Source organism: Anopheles arabiensis, chromosome 2 (genome assembly GCF_016920715.1).
Source record: "Anopheles arabiensis isolate DONGOLA chromosome 2, AaraD3, whole genome shotgun sequence".
NCBI classification, from domain to species: domain Eukaryota; kingdom Metazoa; phylum Arthropoda; class Insecta; order Diptera; family Culicidae; genus Anopheles; species Anopheles arabiensis.
Window position 1 is genome coordinate 85329768 of NC_053517.1, and position 24935 is coordinate 85354702.

Consider the following 24935-nt stretch of genomic DNA (forward strand, 5'->3'; position numbering starts at 1 on the left):
ATGTCCCAATTACCAAATGGCCCGCTTTCTTGACAGATGTCCGGAATGAATTGATACAACGCGAACGATACCGTTGGTACGTACGTGTCTTGCGCAAAGGGAATTACAAAACAATTAAAACTAATGAAAATGTTGTCACCCCGAAGCTGTGCGTAGACAGCGTGTGTCAATGTTTTGAATCGACTGATCGTAGAACTCGATAATGTTCCCTCTTTTCTCGATGCGTACGATAAACCGGACACACGCAACATGACAACATGACAACAAGACAGCTGACATAAATAGAAACGGAATTAAGGTAGAAGAGTTCTGTTTTGGCACGTATGGGAAACAACACTACTAATATCTTGCTGCTATCTTAACTTGAATACAATTTCTCCGGAAAAGCTATGCACTACAAGAAAAAGATCACAGACCGCTCATAACTTCTGTGTAGCACTCAATCATTTGTCAACTGTGTTATTCTCGTTTTTTTATTATACTTTGACTTGAAGTTCTTTGATACTCTGCTAGCTTATAATAGTACGCATCTGTGTAAAAAAAAGAAACATGCACTTTATATTTTACAAACGCAACCTCAACGACGCAATGGTGTGCATTAAACGAAAAGAAGAAATGTGTTTCATAAGGCTCGCTTCTTATTTTGCGTGTTTCTCGCGTGCATCAGCAACACGTTAAGAATAAGATAAAATGCATAGTTTAACTTTAAAATAACGTCGTCATCAGCGCTGAAATTCCTTTAATACCTCTGGGATCTGGGTGTGGCCGAGATCGACGGTTCTCAGTAGTTGGGCCCCGTGTCGTTCATTTCAAACAGTAGCTGCGCTACCGTGCGGCTCGACTCGACATTGCTAAGCGCGACACCGGCCAGGTGTGCTTCGTACATGCGAAGGCTTCTGTACATGCGAAAACAGAGTTGATATTGGGGGATTAATGTAGAGAAAAAAGAAGACCATTTCAAGGTCACACTGCGCTACTCCTCCACTTACCTTTTGGCGGAATTTGTGTAAACAACCAGATTCCGCAGGATCAGGGCGGACGTGAGCCGAATACTTTTCGTCACAGGACCTTCCATTTCATCCTATTACCAAAACAAAAAAGAGAAAGCAAAGATTTACTAGCGTGTTCACCCCAAGCAACTTCACAACGTCACTGCACCCCGCCGTACCTGGAATTCCTTCGAGTTGACGTAATCCATGGAGTAGCGCTTGATGGCATGCATCGCTGCCGGGCCCGCTGCCGACAGTTGACCGGGTCCGTTCGTGCTGCCGCTGCCGCTGCTGCCCTCCGATGTGCCACCGGTCGATTCCACCTTGGTGCAGGAGGCCGGTGCCGGAGATCCTCGATCACCCGCCGATGATGGTGCTGCCGATGCACTGCTACTGTTTGCGATCGCTGCATTCGCCGGTGCTGGCTGGCGTATCAGAGTCACCGGGTACGGTTGTACCGGTTGCTGTGGTCCACCGGCAAGCCGTCTTTGTACGGCCGTTTTAAACGACTAACAAAGGAGTGTGAGAGAGAGAACATTATTTTACCAATGCTGCACAAAACTACAAACAAAACGAACAAAAATACTCACATCCGCCGTACAGTGCCGATCGAGCAGATGCGTCATGAGGGAGAACCGCTTGCGCGGCAAATTGTCGCACAAATTCGGCCCGGGGCCCCACTGGCAGTAGATGTCGGCGGACACATCCACCGTATCGGGACAGTGGACGGTGCAGGCGTGCCGGAACACCTCCGTCGCGGACTGGAACTTTTTCCTCGGGCAGCCGCGCCAATCGCACACCCACGGCCAGCTCGGATCGACGTCCTCGTCGACGATCTTTTGCGGGTCCATCGCAGGGATCATCTGGATGGAGGTGGACGTACCGCCGTTGGCCGTCGCAACCGACACCGGAATCGTGATTGTGTTCGCAATCGGTGGTGGTGGTGGTGGTGGTTGTGGAGGCGGTTGCGCTGTTACTGTTGGTTGAGCAGAAGCAGCAGCAGGGACAGATGAAGTGGATATAGAGGACGCTGTGGCTGCTGATACTGTTGCTGATGTGGTCGTTGTAACGGGGACGTTTAGTCCGGCTGCCTGGGCCATAAGGGAGGCGGCGAACTGTCCGCTCGTGATCGTGCTGGTGGTGGTTGGTGTTGTTGCCGAATGTGCCGGAATCGCTGTAACCGTTATTGAGGGCACTAGCGACTGCTGACCACCCTGCGACATGACGGTAGAGCCACTTGGGCCCGCCATGTGTCGAAGATGCTGTTGAGCGGTTACAACAGTACCCTGCTGCGCAGTGTTGCCGCCACCCGTTCCCTGCGATGGTGCGGGAGATATTTTCTGCTGCACCACCTGAAAGTATTGCTGCTTGCCACCCGGAAGGCCGGGAGTAGGTGCGGGAGGCGCTGAAGACCCACTGGGGCCCACATTCGGTGCGGGCCCAGGTTTGGGTGGGACGAGCGTCTGCGACAGTGGACTGCCGCCGACCGTTTGCCGCTGGATCGAAAGTGTCGATGGCAACTGTGAGGTTGACGGTTGCGGCTGCTGCTGCACCTGCTGCGACGTAATGGTTGCCATGGGCTGTTTCTGCTGCTGCACGGTAATCATTTGTGACTGGTTTCCCTTGATGGTGTGTATTAGATGGTGTTGCTGCTGCTGCTGCTGGGTCGGTTGCTGTTGGTGCAACACTTTCTGGACGATGTGTTGGCCTGCGTGCTGGCCCGACGGTGCCGCTTGAATGATTTGTTGCTGGATGATCTGCGCGGTACCGCCACCCGTTCCTCCACCATGCGTTTGGAACACAATTTGCTGCGGTTGCATGCTTTGCGCTGCCGAGGCTAGATGCCCTTGCGTCTGTACGACTGTACCGGGCTGCTGAATGAACTGAATCGTCTGCTGACCGACGGGCCCACCGGTCGAAAGGTTCGCCTGTTGAATAATGTGCTGCTGCGGTTGCTGCTGCTGCTGCTGCACATTCCCGTACTGTTTGATCTGGTACGTACCACCACCACCACCGCCGCCGACCGCACTTCCGGCCTGTATCGTTTGCATCTGCAGCTGCTGCGGTGGCCCCTCGAAGCTGATCGTATTGCCCTGTGCGTTTGTGGTGATGTAGATCGGTTTCTTTTCGATGATGGTGCCACCACCACCGACGGCACCACCGCCACCGCCCGTTGCAATCATCGTGGTACCGGTGCTGCTGCCCGGCATCATCGTCGGAGCGCTGGATGTGATGATCGTGGCACCACCGGACACCGACGGCCCCGCGTGGCTTACGATCATCTGGCGCGGGAGCTGCGTCATCAGTATCTGCTGGCCCTGCTGGTTGAGGAAAATCTTTTGCGTCGTTTGCCCACCCTGATTCGGGCCGATCGCGCTCTGCATCGTCATTTGCGGAAGGGACGTGGCGGTTGTCTGTTGCTGCGGTGGTTGCTGCTGCTGCACGATGATGATCGTCTTCTGTCCAGTGCCGCCATGCTGTTGGCCCTGGGCGAGCAGTACCGTTTGCTGCAGTTGGGGCTGCGGTTGAGGCTGCTGGGCCACCACGTACGTCTGTCCTTGAGGGTTGGTGGCAAGGATGTACTGCGTTGGTTGCGGATGCTGCGGTGCAGCCAGTACGGAGGATTGCATGAGCGCTCCGCCCGGCGCTGCCGTCGCCTTCTGTAGCTGCAGCGTGCCACCGCCACCCATCGCATTGTGCTGCAGTATGATCGGGACGGTTTGGTAGCCACTGTCCGTCTTGATGGTGGCCGTCGTCTGCGACGTTAGCTGCTGTTGTTGCTGCTGCTGGACCGGATTGCTGCCCACGTTTGCGGTGGGTGTGGAGATGATCATCGGCTGGGCACTGTTGGGCGTAACGATGATCTGTCGCTGCATCGATACGGGCATCGTTATCATTTGTTGCTGTTGTTGTTGCTGTTGTTGTTGCTGCTGCTGTTGCTGCTGCTGTTGCTGGTGCTGCTGTTGCACGAGGTGTTGTTGTTGTTGCTGCTGTTGCTGTTGCGCAATTTGTTGCAGCTTAAGCTTAGCGGCTTGCTGTTCCGCTTCTTGCGCTGCTGCTGCTGTTGTATGCTCCTCCACATCTTCTCCTTCCGTTATCGAACCGGCCAGCTCGGCGTACAGGTCGGCTGTTTTTGTGCCACCTTCCATGCGCTTCACGGGCGGCTCCATCGATGTGTCCGTCACGTCGTACTTGCGCTTAATCGTGGTCTCGCCGGCAATGATCATTTCGCCCGGCTTCTTCTCCAGCAGCTCCGACAGCACCTTGTTGGGCAGCAGCTTACTGCCGCCCGGCGACCCCATATGGTGCTGTGACGGATCGTGCGGGGCGGCCGCAATCGTTTTGATGATCGTGCCCTGCTGCATGCCCGTCTGGCTGAGCGGTGCCAGCGGTGGCGGTGCGTTAAACGATGTTTCGTGCGGATTGGTCGCCGTTATGACCGTGTTGGTGGGCAGCGTGCCCGGCTTGATCGAGATGGTCGAGTTGCCCACCTTGATGTTGGTGAGGTTGTTCGGATTGTTCGAAGTCACGACGACCGACGGATTGATGGGGCTGTTGGAAAGCAGCTTCTGTTCGATCAGTTGCTTCTGCTTCTGCATCTGTTGCCTCTGGACGACCTGCGCAACATTGATCAAAAAGGGGGAGGTTGAAAAAGGGTTTATATTAAACAGCAATGCACCCCTGGGTAATTGTACGTCCTATCCTGTAAAAGTTATCGTCAGTTTCACTCGAAGCGCAAACATACATGGTCACATTCACGCACAAAATACACAGTGTGACTCAACCAGTGCTGCAAAATGTCATGAGAATCACGTGATAATCACAACCGAAAACAATGAACATATCCGTCGTAGCTTGATGGTTATTGCTGATACTCAATAAAAGTGCGGCATGACATGCCGAACGCGACATGCGAGTGCTTGAGTCCAACGCTAAACTCTGACTGACAAGCTGAGCTTAATGCCGGCGCAAGCATAATCATGACTTTTTATCGGTGTGAACAGTGCTGACTCAACAAGTTGATGGACCAATCACATGCTTGGTGACATTTTTTGTAGCACTAAACTTTTGGTCACTCGCTCTGTCGGATTTTGATGATCTGTTGGGTCATACAGAGCGAGAAAATATGCTCAATTTGTTGCTTGGGACCACTCGCATGCACCGCATATCTCCCATGACTATCGTGATGATCACCAACAGAAAATGTCTCGACCAATTGACTAACCAAGAGTTGGTTGCACACAATGTCACCTGGCATGTGATGGCCGCACCAACTGTTTGAGTCTCACCACTGATCATCACAGTAGAGCCCGTGACGCAGACATGATTTTGTTTCAGCAGGAATTTGTCGTGACTATGTCAGTGACATTTTGCAGAATTGATCACAGTAAAAAAAAGTCATGACATAGTGACTGACTGATCGCAAAAATGTCACGAAGCATGTATTGATTACACCAATCGTTTTGAGTATCACTTCTGGTTATCAGAATTGAGTACGTGACGCTGATATGGATTTTGTTGCAATCAGATTTTGTTATGACATTGACAGTGACATTTTGCAGCACTGTACGCAACTGCGAAAGTAAACATTAATCATTGAAAGCAAATATCATTCGAACAACGCGGCACACGCGCAACGAGGATTTGCGTCAAAACAAATTGACACGTTTTACATGTTTCTTCTATTTGTTAGTGGTAAATTTTAGACATGCTTTGTTTTAGGATTCACACTTCCTGATTAATCATTTTAACGAAAAAACGCAAACAAACAAATGGCTACAATTAATGCTTCTCTTGCTGCAATTGACAACAACATGCACATTCAAATTAAACGAAGATCAATGGGGTAAAGGGGGGAGGCCATCGAATCTTTACCATTGTTTCGTTTTATCTCACACATACTCACACACGCATATACGCACACACAAGCGGTCTTAGTTTGTCCTACGATGGTTAAATGCTAACTGTTACTGTTACCTGATGCACGTTAACATTCGGTGCAATCAAACAATTGGTAGTAGGAGAGTTGGTGATGGTAGTAGTGGACAAACTACTGGAGTAAGGAGCAGCAGCGGCAGCGGCAGCAGCAGCAGCAGCGGAACCAGCGGTAGCAGCGGAGAGCGTACTATCGGTGACCGCCGTCGTTACCTTGTTCGCCAGCAGGCTCTTGATCAGTGCGGACGGGTTCGTCGTCGTCGAGCTGATCGTGCCCGACTGGTTCATGATCGTCGTCGTGCCGGTGCCGGTCTGCAGATGCGCACTCGGGCCCGGACTGCTGTGCAGCGACCCGGCCGGCTGCGGAGAAATGGTCGTCTGGTTTACCACGATCACGTTGTTCTTCTGGTCGCTGCTAAGGACTTGCTGCAGCAGCGGCGACGAAGGTGTCGTCGGTATGTATTGGTGTTGTTGCTGCAAGAAGAATTCGTTGAAAGATAGATAACATGTTAAATGTTTGCTAGGGCTTCAAATTGAATCAAGCAAAATGGAATTAACGGGTTAATTTACAACGAGCATGCAGCAACATAAGAAAATAGCATAAAAAAGCGACCCTAAAAGCGTAAACGGAACGAAACAAGGATAACTGCTACAACAACAAAAAAACAACCACAATGCAAACGATATTCTGTGACGCAATGCAACGAAAGAGAAACCCACTTGGAAGCGAAACAAACAACACATCGAACGGAGCAAAGAGGAAAGAATGCTTTCTTACGCCGGCCGCCGCCTTATTGATTAGGACGTTTTTGCCCCCAACTTGGGTGACTATGAGCTGTTTGCCGATCGTACTGGGCCCACCCGAGCCCACCGAAGGCGTGGAAGCGCCTCCGACAGAAGAACCATCGATTGTCTTCACCGATTGCGCCTGTGTAAAGTGCAACACTGCCCGTGGTTGCGTTTGTTGCTGTGACGATTTGACCGCCTGGAGCGGTGTCGGAATCGTTTTGTGCAGTACGGATACCGTTTGCCCGGAGGTCTGTGGTTGATGCTTCATGGCGGCTGGGGTTGAAGCGTTACTGCTCGGTGGAGCCATTGCTATAACCGACGAGGAACGGAACGTTCCAGGAGAGGAGGTAGTCGGTGTTGCTTGGGATAAGCTTGTTTGAATGACTTCTAGTGAGCGATAAGTTTCTTGCCCAGTGGACACGATTGTTCGTCCAGAAGCGGTTCCTGCATTGCTGATGACCGTTGCGGGTTTAGCGATTGTCGTACTAAGGGTAGTGGATGAGCTGAAACTCAGCTCTCGCCCAACGGTGGTCGCAGCATGCTGTGTTGTAACGGCGGTAATTACAGCAGTACAGCCGCTAGTTGGGGTTGTTAGTTTGCTGTTCAGTTGTTGTTCGTCTTGTTTTGTCAGCGTGACGAGGCTACCGATAGTGCTTGTAGTACCAGCTGCAGTGGACTCTACAGCTGGCGTCTACAAAATACCACAGAAAGCACCGTGAGCAGAAATAGAATGTTTGGGAAAAATGTGTTAGCATTTAATTAGGGTTCAAATTTGCAAAAAACAAGTAAAATGATTATATGTTAGTGGCTAACGGAAGTAATAACACTTTAAAATGTTAATGAAAACTACGTATAATACAAACAGTCCAAAGAGCAGATAACTTCTCTTGTCCGATGACACGCAACGGCTTTGTGTTGGGACTGAATTAGAGGAAAAAATTAAGATGCAATACGTTCACATTGCTCATACTCACCAACACAGTGCCTTTGTGAACGATCGGCAATGGCTTGGCGCGGAGCCGCAACCCCTCGTAGTAGTATCCAACCGTTTCGACTCCTTTCTGTTCTATTTTCAGCTGCACTGGCCCAACGGTTCCACCGAAAACGGCACGCACACAGCGCGGAAAGTGCGTTTGGGGAAGCACCACCTTACGGCCCAGCTTCCCATTGGTGGCCAGATAGAGCTTGTACAGCTCCTGCTGATCCATTCGAACGGCCGGCGCTGCTTCGAACGATGCACGCAGCCAAGCGTAGGCAAACTGCTCGCTTTCCTGTGCCTGCTGCTGCTGGATGTGCTTGGCAGTGATAGCTGCCGGCGATGCGGTGGGGCTATGCACTACCACGCCAACACCACCACCACCAACAGTGACGGTTTGTTGCTGCTGTATCGTGTTGGGTTGGGGTGATGCATTCACTGTAAGCGTCGTTTGCTGGTGCGATGGCATAGCCTGCGCTGCCGACACTGTAGAATCGGGCCGGGCAATCACGTTCACGGGGATTTGGGGAGAATCGGCTGCCGGTGGACGTGTCACGGTAACGATTTGGGGATTGGGTCCAGCACCCGCGGGATGGCCTTGGGTTACTGTCTGCACAGTGCCAGCTTGCAGCACGATCTGTTGCTGTTGGACCGGCTGCTGCGGTACATGTGGAGAAGATGGCACCGGTTTGCTGGTGACAGTCAGCGAGGGAAGCTTCGGCACTTCGGGCGTTGGGTAGACGACGTGTGGATTGTTACCCACCTGCCCCTGCCCAGCGCTCTGCACCTGTGCGGCGTCTTTGTGGACGGTAAGTTGTGTCATCGTCGGCGGCGGCGGATTGGCTTGACCGGGCTGACCGGCCGCATTCGCGTAGTACGCTCCCTGCGCATGATGGGTGGCCATATTACCGGGGATGGTTTCGACCACGCGCATCAGTATGCACGCATCCGGCCCGTAGCTTTGGGCCTCCACCGTCACCAACGATACGAGCGTATCGATCACGCCGCGGATGTGCATGATCGCGTTGCAGGGTTTCTCGCCCATCGACGTCAGCGAGTAGATGCATTCCAGCGTGTACAGCAGCAGCATGATGTCGTTCAGGCAGAGAAACAAACTGATCTGATCGTACAGCTGCTGGTTGAGGCAGCGGTTCAGATTTTCCTCGTTGGACTCCTTCTGGGCGATCTTGCTCAGCACCTCCAGGCAGCTGATGATGACGCCCCGATCGGCACCCTCCAGCCCTTCGGACAGCGTCGACACGAGGCACCGCGTCACCTCATCCGACTGCGGATCGTTAATGTCGATCTCGTTCGCAATGTTGCCCAGCATGTCTAGCCCAAGATGGTGGAGATTGTTCCACCGCGAGTTGGCACACATGATCAGAAAGCGAATGAACGTACGGTTGTGCCCCAGTACGGGTAGATTTTCCTCGTTGAAGCTCAGGTTCCGGAAAATGGCCGCGATCTGTAGCACCCGCTGCCCGATGTAATCGTTCGTTCCCAAGCCAGTCCCGAGGCTGAGAAAGGTACGCAGCGTTGCCGTGCTTAATCGTCCCTTCATGATTTCAAAATCGCTATCGGCACGCTTTGCTGCTTCACCACCATCGTTGCCGCCCGACTTGCCGTCCATTTCTTCGTCCGGCTCGTCCTGCTGATAGATGGAAGCGATCAGTGCGCTCGGATCGGCGCCCATCTTTGCGAAGCAGTCCTCCAGCGACAATTCCAGCACTTGCGGCTTCTCGAACAGACACTCCTTCCAGAAGCGCTGCAAGGAGTTCTTGCGAATGTTCGAGTAGTACTCGTCGAACGTGTCCCTCAGCGAGAAGTGATTGAACACCCCGGCATGCGCGAGCAGCACGTACACCAGCCGCGGGCACTTGTCCACCTTGAGCGTGTGCTTGTTCTCGTTGGACATCAGCGTGCACACGTTGATGGCAAAGTCCTGCTCGTTCGGTAGCGGCGACAGCAGCGACAGTATCAGCTTGTCATACTCGGACGCCCGGTAGAGATCGTCGGAAAGCTTCAACGAGGACCGCAACCCTTCCGGCACGTTGTGCTGGTGGTGGTTGTACACGGTCGGGGTAGAGTGTAGCATTCGGACCGACCAGCGCCGATGAAGCCGCTTCTCGTCGTCCTCGTCCTCCGCCGGGTCTTTATCCTCGCCGTGGAAATTCACCCGCTCGTACCGATCCAGGTAGCGGATGTATATTTGCTTCAGCGCAATCTCGTTATTTACACACCGGGTCGGCAGATCCAGCTCTTCAATCACCTCGTCCCAGTCTTCGCGTGCATTTACCTACGAATAAAGAGGGCGCGTATATCAATGTGATCGTGTGTGAGTGCCTGTGTATGCCTGTGTATTAATTAACAGCACAACATTTCCGTTCGATAACTCATACCTTCATCCATCCGCCCCGACCAATAACGATCGAGTAGAGTTTGTGTAGATCGACATCCTTGCCACTTATCTTTGGCAGCTTCAGGTACGGTGTGCTGCGGAAACAAAGCGGTAACCAACAAAACGGGACGCCATAGTAAGTGCACCTGCATCGGATGTAAACATTGCGCAAAAAAACGGCGCCCTCCTCCAACCTTACCCGTGCTTCTCGTGAAATGTCTGCAGATCGTTCAGGAAGCTGCACTTATCCTTCTCCATCGCTGGCTTGGCCAGGGTGCGGCGCAGGTTTTGCGATTTGGCCGATTCCCTCGGTGTTCCGGCTGCGCTTCCGGCGACGGTCCCGCCACCGCCAACACCGGCTGCACCACCACCACCACCACTGACGCTGCTGAAGCTGGCACCGCTCGCATCGTTCGTGCTCTCGTCGATGGCCATCGGCACGCCGGTGCGTTCTATTTTCACTACGTCCGTCGTCATTGTGCCAATCGCATGTTTGTCGCACTGCCGGGAAAAGGGAAATCTGCGTTCTGCGTGCTGCCCGGGAACCTGATGTTAATTCAATTCAATGCAAACACACACTCGGAACTGCGAAGCGCGACGTACGTACAAACGAAATGCGAAGCGAAATCGCGCACAAGCCAAGCGAAGGTGAGCTGTCATTTTTTTTTTTGGTTCTTTTTCGAGTGCTGGCATTTTGACAGCAGCTGTCAGTGGTTTTGAACAAAAAACTGTCAACTGCCGCCCAGAAGGAACAGCAACGGCGCAGCGAGCGAAGGCCACTTGTTTGCGGGAAGTTAAGAGAAAATTTGGTTTATTTACACATTTTCGTCCGTGTTTTGTCTGGTAAGTGTGATTAGAAGTTGGTTTAGCGCTTCTTTTATCGAGCAGGCAGTTATGCCGACGCTCAGCTTCATTCGAGTGTGTGTGCGCTTCATTTACCAGCAGATGGGGGGTGCACCAACCTACAAAATGGATGGAAGCATTTTGCCAATCCGGTCCACTGGTAGCCAAAAACATTGAAAACCCGTGGCGCTTTCGAGAAATCTTTGATTTGGCTTTGCGATTCGTTACAATTAGCATTAGCTAAGAAGTGGAATGGCTCATTTCGACTGAACAGTTGGTGATGGAGATGGTTTTGGTGGAGACACTGATCGAATGATTATGCTTCTTCTGCAGTCCAGTGTGTATATGCCTTCGGAGAGATGAAACGTGCGCAACCCTCATTTTTGAACGCGATTGAAAGCAGCGTTGATCGCCGCCGGCGTCCACGTCCTATCAGTCGCGTACGGTTGGAAACATTACTGGCTGATGATCGTCAATCGTGTGTGTCTTTGCCCCAGGGATCGTCCAGGATGCCGTCAACATCGGAGCTGGAAGAGCTGGCCGAGGATCAGTACGAGGAGGACGGCGCTAGCCTTGAGTCGCGGGAGGAGGAAACGGTCAAGGTGTGTCTGCGGCTGCGTCCCTGCACCAAGACCGGCGGACGCATGGCGTTCAAAATAAAGGATAACGTGCTGATAGCCCGCTGCCCGGGAGAGAGCCAATCCACCGCCTCGCAAAAGCACTACACATTTAGCAACGTGTTCGAGGAGAATGTGTCCCAGGCGGAGGTTTACGACTGCTGCATCCGGCCCACCATTCGCCCAACGCTCGGTGAACCGGGCGCTACCTTTCTCACGTACGGCACGTCCGGATCGGGCAAAACGTACACGCTACTGGGCAACGAAACCAATCCCGGCATCGTGCCGCGCTCGATCGAGCAGATCTACGAGGAGCTGTACGACAACATCTCGACCGAACCGAGCCTCAAGATGGAATGCATGAAGCCGATACCGCTGAGCGACGAGTCGGTGCTGGACGAGCTGCGCAAGCTGAGGCTGATCAAGAGCCGGCTACAGGGAGGCGAAGAAAGCCGCACAGTCATCAGCGATACCATCCAGCAGCAGCACCAGTTCGAGCCGCTGGACATGGGCGACAGGCGGGTGTTCATATGGATTTCGTTCGTCGAGATCTACAACGAGAACGTGTACGACCTGCTGAACGTGGAGGGCGATTATGGCAAGCGCAAAGCGATGAAGGTGCTGTCGAACGATGGCAACGCGTTCATCAAGGGACTGTCGACGCTGTACGCCGGGACGAAGGAGGACGCGTACGCCCTGCTGCAGTACGGGCTGCAGAGCGCGACGTACGGTGCGACGGACGTGAACAGTAACTCGAGCCGATCACACAGCATCTTCACCGTCACCGTCATCACGCACTCCATGGCGACGCAGCGCATCTCCCAGTCGGTGTACAAGTTTTGCGATCTCGCCGGTTCGGAGCGGCTCAAGAAAACGGGCACCGTGGGCGACCGGTTGAAAGAGGCGCAAAAGATCAACACCTCGCTGCTGGTGCTGGGCCGCTGTCTGGAGACGGTGCACAAAAATCAGAAAACGAAGAAGCTGCACGAGCTGGTGCCGGTTCGCGACTCGAAGCTCACCATGATCATCCAATCCGCCCTGCTAGGCAAGGAACCGATGACGATGATTGTGAACGTCTACCCCACGGAGGAGTTTTACGACGAAAACCTGAACGTGCTGAACTTTTCGTCGATCGCGAAGCAGATCGTCATTAGCAAGCATCCGAAGATTATGAAGGCGCCCCACAGCACGCGCTACTCGTTCTTCCTTTCGCAAGCCATCAGCAGCCCGTCCGCGAAGGTGGACACGCACCGGTTGCTGATGGAATACGAGAGGTACGTGAGCCCCTTCTTTGGGGTGCATTTTTCTTTTTGCCAATTTGAGACAAGTTTCTAATACGGTTGTGTTGTCTTCCCATGCAGCTTGAAGCTGGAAAATGATCGTTTGGTTGCGGAAGCCGAGCAAAAGTCGGCAGAAATCGTTTGCCTGCAGAAGAAGCTGGCCATACAGGAGTTTCAGCTGCGCAACGAGCTGACGGACAATTTTCAGCAACATTTTGCCAAGATGGAAGAATCGTACGAGACGCGTATCCGGAGTGCTAAAGAGTTGGTCGTACTGCCCTACAAGCATCAGGTAATGATGGCAATTCCCACCTGAGCGTCATTTGGCATCAAGGCATCATTTAATTTTTCTCATTGCGTTTGCATTCTTCTCCTTTCATCAGCTGGCATCGTTGGAGAAGAAGCTAAAATCGAAAGAGCAAATAATTATGGAAATGGAAGACGAACAGGATGACTATGAGAAGAAACTGAAAGCTTACGAGGAAGAGCTCAGCAAGTACCGTCTGCAGCAAAGCCGCGTCCGACGACTGTCGGTGTAACGGTTGGCTAAAAGCTTGCACATTTGTTCGAATCTTTCATTTCAAATACATTCACATTATTTTTAAAACATTTGAGTTTGTTCTTGAGTTATGAAGAATAACGCGCAAAGGTCACTGCTGCGTAACGACTTTTTTAAAAACTGCGTCAAATTCGTGCAGTTTTTCGCCTCAAATTGAACTCGAGCAGTTTTGCTCGATTTTGTGTGCACACCTGGAGCATGCCGCAAAGCTTGCCGGTCAAAATTAAAACGATTCCCCCCTTGTCAACCAGGGATCATCCGTCAAAAAATCAGAAAAGTTGCGAACAAGAGCACAACAAAACAGAGTCGCAAAGAATCGTGAATGAAAATATCCAGAAAAAGGCAGTGGTAGTCGAAAACATGGAGCAGCTACAAAAGCACTAAACCCTTGGGCAACCGGAGCACCGTCGCTGCAAGTGGTATCGGTAAACAGAGGCCCTTTTCTACCAACCCCACGAACAACGGGGTCAAGTGGGGTGGTGCTGCTGCTGCTGCTGCTCGTAGAGTGTTTTGCAGTAAAGGTTCAGCGTTCCAGCGTGAAGCTAATTAGAACCACAGTGTTGCCCTTGTGCGTTTGTGTTTAGTGAAATAATTAGCGCCAGATTTTGGATAAAGGCAAGCCGGGTCGCTGCGCTTCCCCATTCGCGTCGGTGCGAGCGAAATTGAAGATGAGCGACGGGGATGTCTGCACAGCCGCCGGTCGTCCTCCTCGCAGGCGAACACAATGGGTGGCTTTGTTGTCGAGCGTCGCGTACGTCGCGGTCGGAACGGTGCTGCTAGCGTCCCTTACCACACCCAGCCCGGTCGGGGCCGTTTCAACTTCGGCGGCCGCGCTACGGCATGGCGGTGGAACGAAGGACACCTTCGGATGGGACGATGCCGGGGACGAGGAAGAAGGCTACTGTGCGCCGTACAATGGGAAGGTGTGCAAACGGTTCATCAACAGCCGGCAGGTGTGGTACAGCCGGGAAGATGGGACGGGCGGTTGGGAGAATGAGAAAATCACCACCGCCCTGTTTGAGGATCTGATCAACGATCTGCCACCGTCGTGCCGTCCGGCAGCAGAGGTAAGCGTTATTCGTTTCTGTTATGTTGCACAGAATGACTAAAGCTTGTAATTGCTTCTTTTCTCCCCCACGCAGAAACTGCTCTGTGCGTATGCGTTTCCGCAGTGCGTCATCAAGGATGGGGCCACGATACGGTTGCCGCTGTGCTACGAAGACTGTGTGGCAACGTACCTGCAGTTTTGCTACAACGATTGGGCGCTGATAGAGGAGAAGAAGGAACGTGGCGATGTGATCAAGTCACGGGGACACTTTCGGCTGCCCAACTGCGAGGATTTGCCGCGGTACAACAAAACGGCCAAACCGCCCGTTTGCTCGCATGTTGGGCTGACCGAACTGGTGTCGGAGGAAGTTACTTGTAAGTATTGGAAACTGCATGAAAACGACATAAACATCGCTTTTACTGATTTTGAACACATTTTTCCTTTTTTTTGCAGATGATTGTCGCATGGGAAATGGAAGGTTTTATCTTGGCACGGTAAATGTAACGAGCACAGGTATACCGTGCCAGAAGTGGGACTCGCAGGAGCCTCACTCACACCATAAACCGCCACTGGTGTTTGCGGAGCTACAGGATGCGGAAAACTATTGCCGAAATGCGGGCGGGGAAGAACCGACGCCCTGGTGCTACACAACGGACAAAACCGTTCGATGGCAGGCTTGTGATATTCCACTCTGTCGTAAGTATTACGCTTTCCCCTCTTCCCTTCGATCCGTTTTCATTCATTCGTTCCTCCATTTTAGCCAACTCGACCGATGCTAGCGACATTCGCGGTAAGATCGACATGACCATGGAATCGGTCTTCACCCCGTCGATGATCTTTCTCCTCTCCGGCATCGGTTTCGTGGCGATCGTCCTGCTCCACCTGATGGTGCTGCTTTGCTACCGTGTGTCGCGGCACCGGCGCAATCGCCGACAGTCGGGCGCTGCCGGGTACAACCCAACCGCCACCGCACAGGACGGCCAGGGCATCGACATCAACAAGCTGCCCTCGAACGTAAACTACCACCGGACCGGTGCGCAGCTGAATCCGAAGCTGGAAAAGCTGGAATTCCCTCGCAACAACATCATCTACATCAAGGACCTCGGGCAGGGTGCGTTCGGGCGGGTGTTTCAAGCGAAAGCGCCCGGTCTGGTGGCGGGCGAAGATTTTACGCTCGTCGCAGTGAAGATGCTAAAGGACGAGGCGAGCCAAGACCTGCAGGTGGATTTCGAGCGGGAAGCCTGCCTGCTGGCCGAATTTGACCATCCCAACATCGTGAAGCTGCTCGGCGTCTGCGCCATCGGCCGCCCGATGTGTTTGCTGTTCGAGTTTATGGCGCGCGGCGATCTGAACGAGTTCCTGCGCCAGTGCTCCCCGTTCGCGCAGCAAAACCGGGCGGACAGCATCAGCACCGAGCTGTCGCACGGCGATCTGCTCAACATCGCGCACCAGATCGCGTCCGGCATGGTGTACCTGTCCGAGCGCAAGTTTGTGCACCGCGATCTGGCCACCCGCAACTGTCTGATCGATGACCATATGGTGGTGAAGATCGCCGACTTCGGGCTGTCGCACAAGATCTACCTGCAGGATTACTACAAGGGCGACGAGAACGATGCCATCCCGATACGCTGGATGCCGCTGGAAAGCATCCTCTACAACAAGTACACGATCGAGTCGGACGTGTGGGCGTACGGCGTTTGCCTGTGGGAGATATTCTCGTTCGCGATGCAACCGTACTACGGCATGACGCACGAGGAGGTGGTGAAGTTCGTGAAGGAGGGCAACATGCTCGGCTGCCCGGAGAATACGCCGCTAACCGTGTACGATCTGATGCGCAAGTGCTGGAGCCGCAAGCCGAACGATCGGCCCAGCTTTCACGTGATCTACCAGAAGCTGCAGCAGATACGGGCCGATTTCGACGGGAAGATGCTGATGTAGCCAGCTGGCTGAGCGGGAGATTTGGGGGTAAGTGACAGCGGAGCAGCAGTAGCAGCAGCAGCAGCACTGCCGTAGGGAAGGCAAACTACAGATAAAGATATAATTCAATTTCATTCTGCAATGTGGAGGGGGGTTTTTCTGTAAACTTTGATACCGGAAGTAGTGCCAGTTTTGCTCTAAACCTACTAAAAAGTCATTATTTCTGCTGGACAGAGAGCGCGCGGTGGTATCAGAATCGGAATTAGACTTTCCTGTAACCGTTGATTCTCAGCATCACATCATTTAGCTCATATTTTTAGAGATCATTCATCTTTTTTTTATATTATTTATTACCCATAACAAGCATCAAACACCCATTTTGTACGCATAATTCTCAAGACTTGACGCCACAAACGGCTCTTTTGCAAAGACTTTTTTTTGTATTCACACAGGAACAGACTGCCAATGAAAATCTCAGTATTTTAGTTAATATTTATTGCAAATGCTCCTTGCACAACACTGCCTTTTATGTTCACCATTACCATTTGCTGGCGAAAGCAATGCAGAAACTCTGGGGCGGCAGTGGTGCCGCCTCATTATCATTTCAGTACTCATTGTTTTGTTTACCATAGCTTATTTTCATCTATGCCGTACGTATTTATTACATGCTAAAGAAGTAATATACAACTAATATCGGCATTACGGGAACGACCATATCGAACGGAGAATTTTGTTAGTTAAACCAATGTAGGGGTTAAAAGTATAATTTTGTCGCTTCTCAATGTTTGCACAAACAAACCACGACTCAAATTTAATTCCTCATAAAGTAAGACAAAATACAAAAAAAAACTATCTAAAGACGACTAAAGAGCATTCGCGAGACTATTTTTATTGTAAAAAAAAGTAATAACACACACACACACACTCGATATTGGCGGATGCGATCAAAGTAAGCTGGTTGGATCAAATTGAGCGCATTTGTGCATGCTTGGATTTTACGCCATTTTCCAGTTCGGGCGTGTAACGGTAATGTGTAATGGTGGCCCCCCTTATAGCAAGTAAGTGGTACAATAATAATGTGTAGCAGTTTTGTGAAATAGGCTGACAAAGCTAAGATTTGTATAAGGATTTCATTCCGAGCGTGTTTTGAAAGTAATGTATAAAATGTGAACACAGATAGAGAGAGAGAGGTGAACACAGATAGAGAGAGAGGTGAACGCAGCATAAATGTTCACTTTCCACATACACAGCCACAGACGCATACAGACACACACACACTCATAGTATCAGTCCAAGGCAGACTGCTGGGATTGGACAAAATTGACCAGTTTTTTAGCCGCTTGTTTAAAATTTAAAGATGTAGCGTGTTTACGACTGCCGGTGGCCAGTGCCAGATTCGAGTACCAGATGTGTTAGCTCGTAAGTACCTCCGCCAAGCACCAGCCAGCGTGTTTGGTAGATTAACCGAAAGAACGATTGATTAGATTTACTAGAAAAGGGCGGGAAAGAAAAGAGAGGGAGAGAGAGAGAGAGAGAGTGTGTGTTTGCTACTAGTTTAGAGACCGGGCTGCTAATAAAACCCAAAGACCATTTTAATTGATGACTGCAAGGTGTTGATAGCATTAAAAGATTGCGATACAAAAAAGCAAAAGAGAAGTAACTATATGTAATAAGCAAAAAAGAAAGAGAGAGAGAGAGAGAGAGAGAGAGAGAGAGAGAGAGAATGAAAGAACTCGTAAAGATGAGAATTGAGTATGTTATAAAAAGGCATACAACATACAACATAACACCGAAACAAGCAAAGGCCGTCACTGGGTTCGTGACGTACGTAGCATAACTTTAAAGTGAAAGACGCGATAAGAGAGATGAAAAAAGAAACAACTAGAAGAAAGAGAAGAAGAACAAATACCAAAACTGTGTGAACAAGATAAAAAAAGCGAACCGAAACAAACCAAACTCAAAACAAACAAACAGCATACAAACCAAGTGGAAAATAAATATATAAATGTGTTTTGTCTCATTCGCCGGTGTTTCAAATATGCCAAAAAGTAGTAAAAAAGAAAGAAGCATAAAGCAGCTTGTGGCGTCGCCAAACCGTACGTTCCAGAAAGAAATGATGCTGCGATGTGACTAATGCTGACCCTTTGCCTCCTCCCTCCCCAGACCCCATATCTATACAGCGCATGGCCAACTGAGTGAAACGTCAATCTGCGATCGAACCGAGCACGTGCTGTGTCGTCATTGGAAGGAATTTCCTTGCGTATTTGCAGTCGCGCTAAATTGCGATCGGCGAGAAGCGCATGGAGAAGCGAATTTCAACGCGAATGCCTCCGAAGTAATGATGATGGCGGGCGAAGAGTAAATATTGAATAAGTGGAATGAACCGTGTACCGCAAGTTGAGTGAATCATCTTGCTTGGGTACATTTATGAGTCAGTAATGTGATGGAAATAGTTGTTTTATGCAATTTATGCAAACAAATATGACACCTTTGGGAGCGGGAAAGGACTATATTTAATTTTATGGTTTATGTTTATTTGCTATGTTTTGACTAACTTTTTTATTTTAAAGAAAGTTGAAAGGCTAAACCCCGTTTTAATTGTTGAAAAATTTGCTCATTTCCATTGTGTAATTGAAGGGATTAAATTATTTTATCTATTTATTTTTGTCAAACAATATTTTACATTATTTAGGAAACATTGAATACTCCCAACTATTGTCAAATAAGCCTAAGTGGTCGTGTGATTTGTTTGTAAAAACGTATTTGAACTACGTGAAATGCCACTTCAAATTAGAATTGAACTGGTCAGCTGTGGTGAGCTGTGAAGAAGTCATTTAAGACATCTTTGCTCGGTTGGCGTCAGTGTGTCTGGTGACAGGATCACGCTGTAGGTGCTTAGACGTCAGTAGTTATACAAGCACTTGAGAAAAGCGATTGCAAAAACTGGCACGGATCGTCAACAATAATCCCATGGAGTGGCCTACAGCGAAGGCGATATGTGTGTACCATAAAAACAGCCCATTAGTAAAGGCATAGGTAAGGTTTTTGTTTTAAAATTTCTATCATCTCTTTTCTGATAAACAATAATCAACTTCACCTTGTGCGAATTCCAGCGCAAAAAAAAAACACCCAAAAGATCGCACGCGCCGTTGCCGTCTGCCACTCTAATTTCGCGCGACCCTCACAGCGAGCCCACCGTTCGCTACTACAGTCACGTGCTATGCTTTTTAACGTCACACCTTTCTCACCGGGTAGGAGGATCCCCAACATGCCGAACCGATGACTGCGCCGTATGAATCAGCGTGCTTGCTGTGGCCGCGCGAAGGGATGCCACCCAGTCCGGTGGCAATATTTACCGTTTGGTGAGCGGTGAAGCAGGAGCTGGAGCGGTGGGACAGTGTATCGTGCCTTTTTGGCTCGCCCGAACCAAAACTGGAACCGAACCCGACCGACCGTGTGGCGCCAAACGCACGAAAGTTCGTCGCCTGGACGAGCATGCACGTCATCAAGGCCGAAGGCGCGTCGTTGGCGATGAGGGCACGCGGCATACCGCACACCCCTAATTTGTGGCTGTATCCGCGCGCGGTTATGTATCGTAAAGGGGGGTAGGCTTGCCGAAGAGGGCACGAGCCTGAAAAAAGCGCACGTGCACCCGGTGTGGCATCATCGTCATGTGGCGCGCCATACCGGTTCCGATGGGGTGGACTATACTCTGTGTGTGTGTGTGTGTGTGTTTGTCACCATTTGGCGGGGGATGCTTTCTTTATGGGCGCGTGCGTGTGTAGTGTTGGGCAGGTTGGGCTGAAGGGGCTGATTGATGATGCGGTGGGAAACATTGGAAAGTGGCGTATTTCCCATGGGGCAATACCATGCCAGACCGTTGGGGGGTGGAGAGCACAGGGAGTAGGTGTGTGTGGTGTGTCTGTGTGTATGAGAGTGTTTTGTTTGGGTGCTTACTTAATTAAATATTCATCTTCAGGTTCTGCATAGTTAACACCTTCGGGCAGACGAGGACAGCGAAAAAAACACGCATATAAAAAGGGTAAAGCATGGTTTTTTGGAGGGAAAATTTCATGGGTGTGGATCCGTTACGGCTCATAAGAGAGCGAAACTGGTATTGACCGGTTTTTTTTTTTTTTTTAGTTTGATAAGGGTTTTCGGTAGAGAAGACAAGAAGTTGTGGGCAAATAGATTGCTAGATTTTTTATTTATTTATTTTGCATTTCTATTGTTATGTTTGCTATTAATACGATAAAGCGATAAGCTAATTGTCTACGATAAAGTCATCAACAATTTGTAACGTCGGTAGTGGGGTAAAAAATAATTAATTTTTTTTTTTTGAAAATAGTTTAATTTTAACCGGAAAAAGGGATGAAAGTAAGTAAGGTAAATTAATTTCTTTCAAATTGTGTATGTGTTTTTGCATGTTTTTCGTATTTTTGTTGAATGGTCTTTTTATAAGTTGCATTTTGCTGTTGGTTGTTTGAATGCTTTTCGTGTTTTTTTAAATAGTTTTCTTTAAATTTTCATCTTATTTCTTTATTTCTTCCTTTATTTCACTTATTGCATTGTCTTCGTTTTTCTTTCTTATTTTGTTGCTTTTTATTACATTTTGAAATCGTTTATGTATAAAAGCAACTTATTTACTGAATTTATTATTTATTCAGTTCTTTTTTTATGACTTTTGCAACTGTTGAAGTTGAAAATGGCAAATTTTTAATGAGTAAATAAAGTACTAAAGCAGAATGTTAGATTTTAAGCTTAGAATAAATCAACCGATTAAAACAGACGAATGAGGCAAAAAGGCTTAATTAATCAATTAATTAATAACATTAAATACTAATTACTTTACTTTAATTCTTCTTCTTCTTCTTTGGCTCAACAACCGATGTCGGTCAAGGCCTGCCTGTACCCACTGGTGAAGTGAGCTTGGCTTTCAGTGACTAATAGATTTCCCCCCATAGCAGGATAGTCAGTCCTACGTATGGCGGCGCGGTCTATTTGGGGATTGAACCCATGACGGGCATGTTGTTAAGTCGTACGAGTTGACGACTGTACTACGAGACCGGCTTACTTTAATAGTTACTTAAAAAAAATAAAACTGTTTAATATCAAATTCTCTTTTGAAAATCGATGTGCCAATTGAGGAATGATGTAAGAAATTACGAGAAACATTATTCCTTGTACTAAACAAAAACCTCAACATAAAATGATCGTTTTTAATTAAATTTTCATTGAACGTTTAGCGATAGTTTACAGACTTCCTCTGTTCTCTTTGGCGTAACAAACCACGCAGTCAGGCCGGTCATGAGAATTATTGAGTATCACATGCAACATACTCAGTCTTTGTTACGGAGGGACGGTCCATATGAGGCTTAAATGGCTACGATGGGCATTTATAGTTAGGTCGTACGAGTTGACGACTGTACTGCGGTACCGCTCCTTGGATTTATAGCTATAACCTTATTACAAGACGTCGGGCTTGCCGAAATTGCCCAACGATGCGTGGAAGTCCTAGATCCCAAGCACTATTACGTATTTTAAGAAGAGCACCTTACCATAGCATTCCTCATAGTAAATGATACTTCAAGTGGACGAACAAAGCTGCACAAAAAGAATCGTCAATTACCGTCGGCCGAGCCTCTCATCGAAGTCATACTCGCATTCCTTTTCTGGATCTCCATTCCACTAATCATAAAAAAACTTACACTAACACTGCTGCCGCCACATTTGGGAACAAATCGAAGATTGTTTATTTTCTCTTCCCCGAAGAGAAGAACGTGTTTTTTTTTCTTTGTTTACAACAAAACAATACAACAAAACAATGGACAGGTAATGGTAAATTTCGACGTCACTTACTGCTACAGTATCACACGGTGGAAACCTTATCACAAGCCTTTAAATGCACAACTCGCAACAAAACGGCTGTCAGGACAGTGTTTATTGGAGTTCCGTGGTGCCCAGCGATCGATGCGCCGGCGTTGTCATGTCATATCGGTTGGCCATGCCCTCGAGCTGGAATTACTCCATTACCACAGTGGGCTGAAGAAACGTGCCAGTGGGTTCCACAGGAAGCCAATGTTAGTTGACTCCATTGCGTCGAATCCTTCGTCCGTGATCGTGGCCGCTAGATCGTAGATGATCGTTTTTGCCTGTGTTTGGGGAAGAAAATTAATAAAAGCGAAATTGTAAGCCATAAGTTCCTCAATAAAAGGATTATTGATTGAAAGAATCTGCTGGATAACACTCTTACATCGCCATCCAACAGTGGTCTCGGGTTGCCGGCAATTGCCGACGGGATGCTGTCGTCCTTGTGGCGCGGTGCATCGATAATGTTGGGCACCGGCAATCCATCGGCCAATCCAACCAACAGGACAACGAACGACAGCAGCAACAACACTCGTGCCTTGATATTCTGCATCTTTCTACGCTGATTTTGGGGTTCGCAGGAGTTCGGCTGCGGAGAATACTTTTCCGAAAATCGACAAAATTCTTACTGACCCTGAGCGGGAGCCTTCAGGTCCGTTTTATAAGATCGGACACACCACACCGAGGTGTCCGTCCCGGTGTGTGATCGATGCTTCATCGCTATGTATTGTCGCCGATCAAGCCGACGTTACGACGACCCTAACGCCCGTAAGTACGACCGTGCCGCGATTTGTTTACATACGTGTTCATCTAGCGCCCGCTACGGAATTCTTTCGCCAAGGCGTCGGGGAACCTGTCAAATGTGTGATCCGTGACGTGTTGGTGTACGTTCGGCAACACCCTTTCGGCGGGTGCTCCGTTAGACCGAGGCGAGAAACGAGCTGGATAGCGTCTTAAGCGAAAGAAAACGAACCGGCACGTGCTAGGGATGATGTCGTCACGGTTTGCGAAGCTGCTGATCGTACGAAGGAGTCAAAACCCACCGACAAAAACATAACGAGCCCCACACGCAACGATCCTCCAACGCGGGCAACCAACAGTCCCCGATCGAACGGGTACGGGAGTGGTTCCCAGGCAATCCCTGCCATAGCTCCAAACGGTTTCGCGTGCGTTTGGGACCGCCTCCCGACCAGATATTTGCCGAAAGATCCGAGAGGAGTGTCGAAAGATCGTCGAGCGAGAGAGCAATGATATTCGCATCCATCAAATGGATGGATGGATTTTGCCTGTTTTTGAGGTGTTTAGCAACTGCGCAGGAGATCGTTAAATGCGGAAATATGACTGCTTTGAGTGACGGAGAAGGTGGAGAATTAGAAGCTGGGGTTTTTTCTTTGTGTGTTAAAACGATCGATCTGGGATTAACATTAGTCTGCGTGTCATATGTTTGTGTAAAATTGGATTTCTTTCATGAGGTTTCTAGAGTGTCTAGGATTGTGGTAAAGTCCCATATAACAAGCAATTGGAATTTTCTACTTAATTGAGTAAACTTTCAATGCAATGTCCTCGTCTTATTCGATTCCTGTGCTATTGATGTTCTGAGTTTGATGCATGATTCAAAGTGATTTTAATGCAGTTTTCTATGTGGTATTAGCAAACATCAGACGTTTGACGATTTATTGTTTTTTTCAGAGGTCTGAACTTCTTTCCTGACAAAAGAAAAATAAAATAAAAATAAATTAACAAAAATAAATAGATATGAGAATTTGAGTATTTTTATTAGTGGTTTTATTTAAAAAATTGCTGTCGGGTATTTCAAATCAGAACTTTTACTCAAGAATATGAACTACCTGATTTATATTTGTCCAATATTTTACATAACGGTTGCTGCGTCAAAGAAGGAGAAGAAGAAGAAGAAGAAGAAGGAGAAGAAGAAGAAGGAGAAGAAGAAGAAGAAGAAGAATAAGAAGAAAAAGAAGAAGACGAAGAAGAAGAAGAATATTTTGTACATGTTTTAATATTCGAGCAATATTTTTAATATTTTACACAATATTGTTTAAATGTTTGCTTGACTAAAGTATAATTAATATACTTAACTAGTTTATAGAAAATTAGATTCGGTTGTAAAGGCCCTGAGGCACTTACACATTGTTCATAACGTGTACGTACATATACTATAGACAGAAAGCACGATAAAAGGTATAAGATGATAGATTAGAAAATAACCAAATATTTCAAGTCTCAGATAATATATGTTTTAGTGAACGTAAAAAAAATCTTGCATGTGAAAGTGAAAATGTTAATTTTATTGTTCATTTTACTACAGCAGAATTCGAAATCAGGCGCATTTATCGATAATTTTTTGAGTTTCCCAACAGATAAACATGATTTCCATTCAATTTAAACTCTTTTAAATTAATAGTCCATTTTTACAATGTGGAATTTCATAAATAGTGTGAAGAAATTTTAATTCCACGAAAATCCATTGGGGATTTCAATTAGAAAGAAAGTTTCTGAAATACTAAACTTCTAACTAAATGTTACTAAACTAAATGTAGCTTTCAGATTTTTAGAGAACGAGAAATAATTTAACCTAAAGTCTTTTTTCTATAAATACGAGTAGCGAGTATTAAATTTTCAACTAAAACGCATGCCAGTTACAAATTGTTAACTTTTGAGTGATCAACTGCCCAGCGTACAAATCAAAGTTCAAGTCAAA

General features: G+C 48.7%; 3 protein-coding genes across 6 annotated transcripts; 2 read left to right on the forward strand and 1 right to left on the reverse strand.

Annotated features, from left to right (window-relative positions):
- Positions 1-426: 426 nt before the first annotated feature.
- Positions 427-10714, reverse strand: LOC120893770 (AT-rich interactive domain-containing protein 2). Of its 3 annotated transcripts, none has more exons than XM_040295867.1 (9): positions 10287-10714; positions 10089-10182; positions 7688-9985; positions 6703-7404; positions 6138-6398; positions 1580-4606; positions 1169-1498; positions 990-1081; positions 427-896 (listed from the first exon to the last, which is right to left on the reverse strand). In XM_040295867.1, the coding sequence occupies exons 1-9, from the start codon at positions 10562-10564 to the stop codon at positions 782-784; spliced, it is 7197 nt and encodes a 2398-aa protein (XP_040151801.1). In that variant the 5' UTR covers positions 10565-10714; the 3' UTR covers positions 427-781. The 3 variants fall into 3 exon arrangements, with proteins under 3 accessions (XP_040151801.1, XP_040151800.1, XP_040151802.1); XM_040295866.1 differs by having other exon boundaries at positions 5967-6398; XM_040295868.1 differs by lacking the exon at positions 6703-7404 and having other exon boundaries at positions 5967-6398.
- Positions 10715-10800: 86 nt separating this feature from the next.
- LOC120897168 (kinesin-like protein subito) lies at positions 10801-13438 on the forward strand. Of its 2 annotated transcripts, none has more exons than XM_040301831.1 (4): positions 10801-10930; positions 11264-12821; positions 12909-13119; positions 13211-13438. In XM_040301831.1, exons 2-4 carry the CDS (start codon positions 11290-11292, stop codon positions 13364-13366), a joined length of 1899 nt encoding a protein of 632 aa, XP_040157765.1. In that variant the 5' UTR covers positions 10801-10930; positions 11264-11289; the 3' UTR covers positions 13367-13438. The 2 variants fall into 2 exon arrangements, with proteins under 2 accessions (XP_040157765.1, XP_040157766.1); XM_040301832.1 differs by having other exon boundaries at positions 10812-10930; positions 11428-12821.
- A 224-nt stretch (positions 13439-13662) lies between these two features.
- Positions 13663-16843, forward strand: LOC120896094 (tyrosine-protein kinase transmembrane receptor Ror2-like). The gene is made up of 4 exons (XM_040299947.1): positions 13663-14453; positions 14529-14808; positions 14888-15130; positions 15195-16843. The coding sequence occupies exons 1-4, from the start codon at positions 14055-14057 to the stop codon at positions 16370-16372; spliced, it is 2100 nt and encodes a 699-aa protein (XP_040155881.1). The 5' UTR covers positions 13663-14054; the 3' UTR covers positions 16373-16843.
- Positions 16844-24935: the final 8092 nt, after the last annotated feature.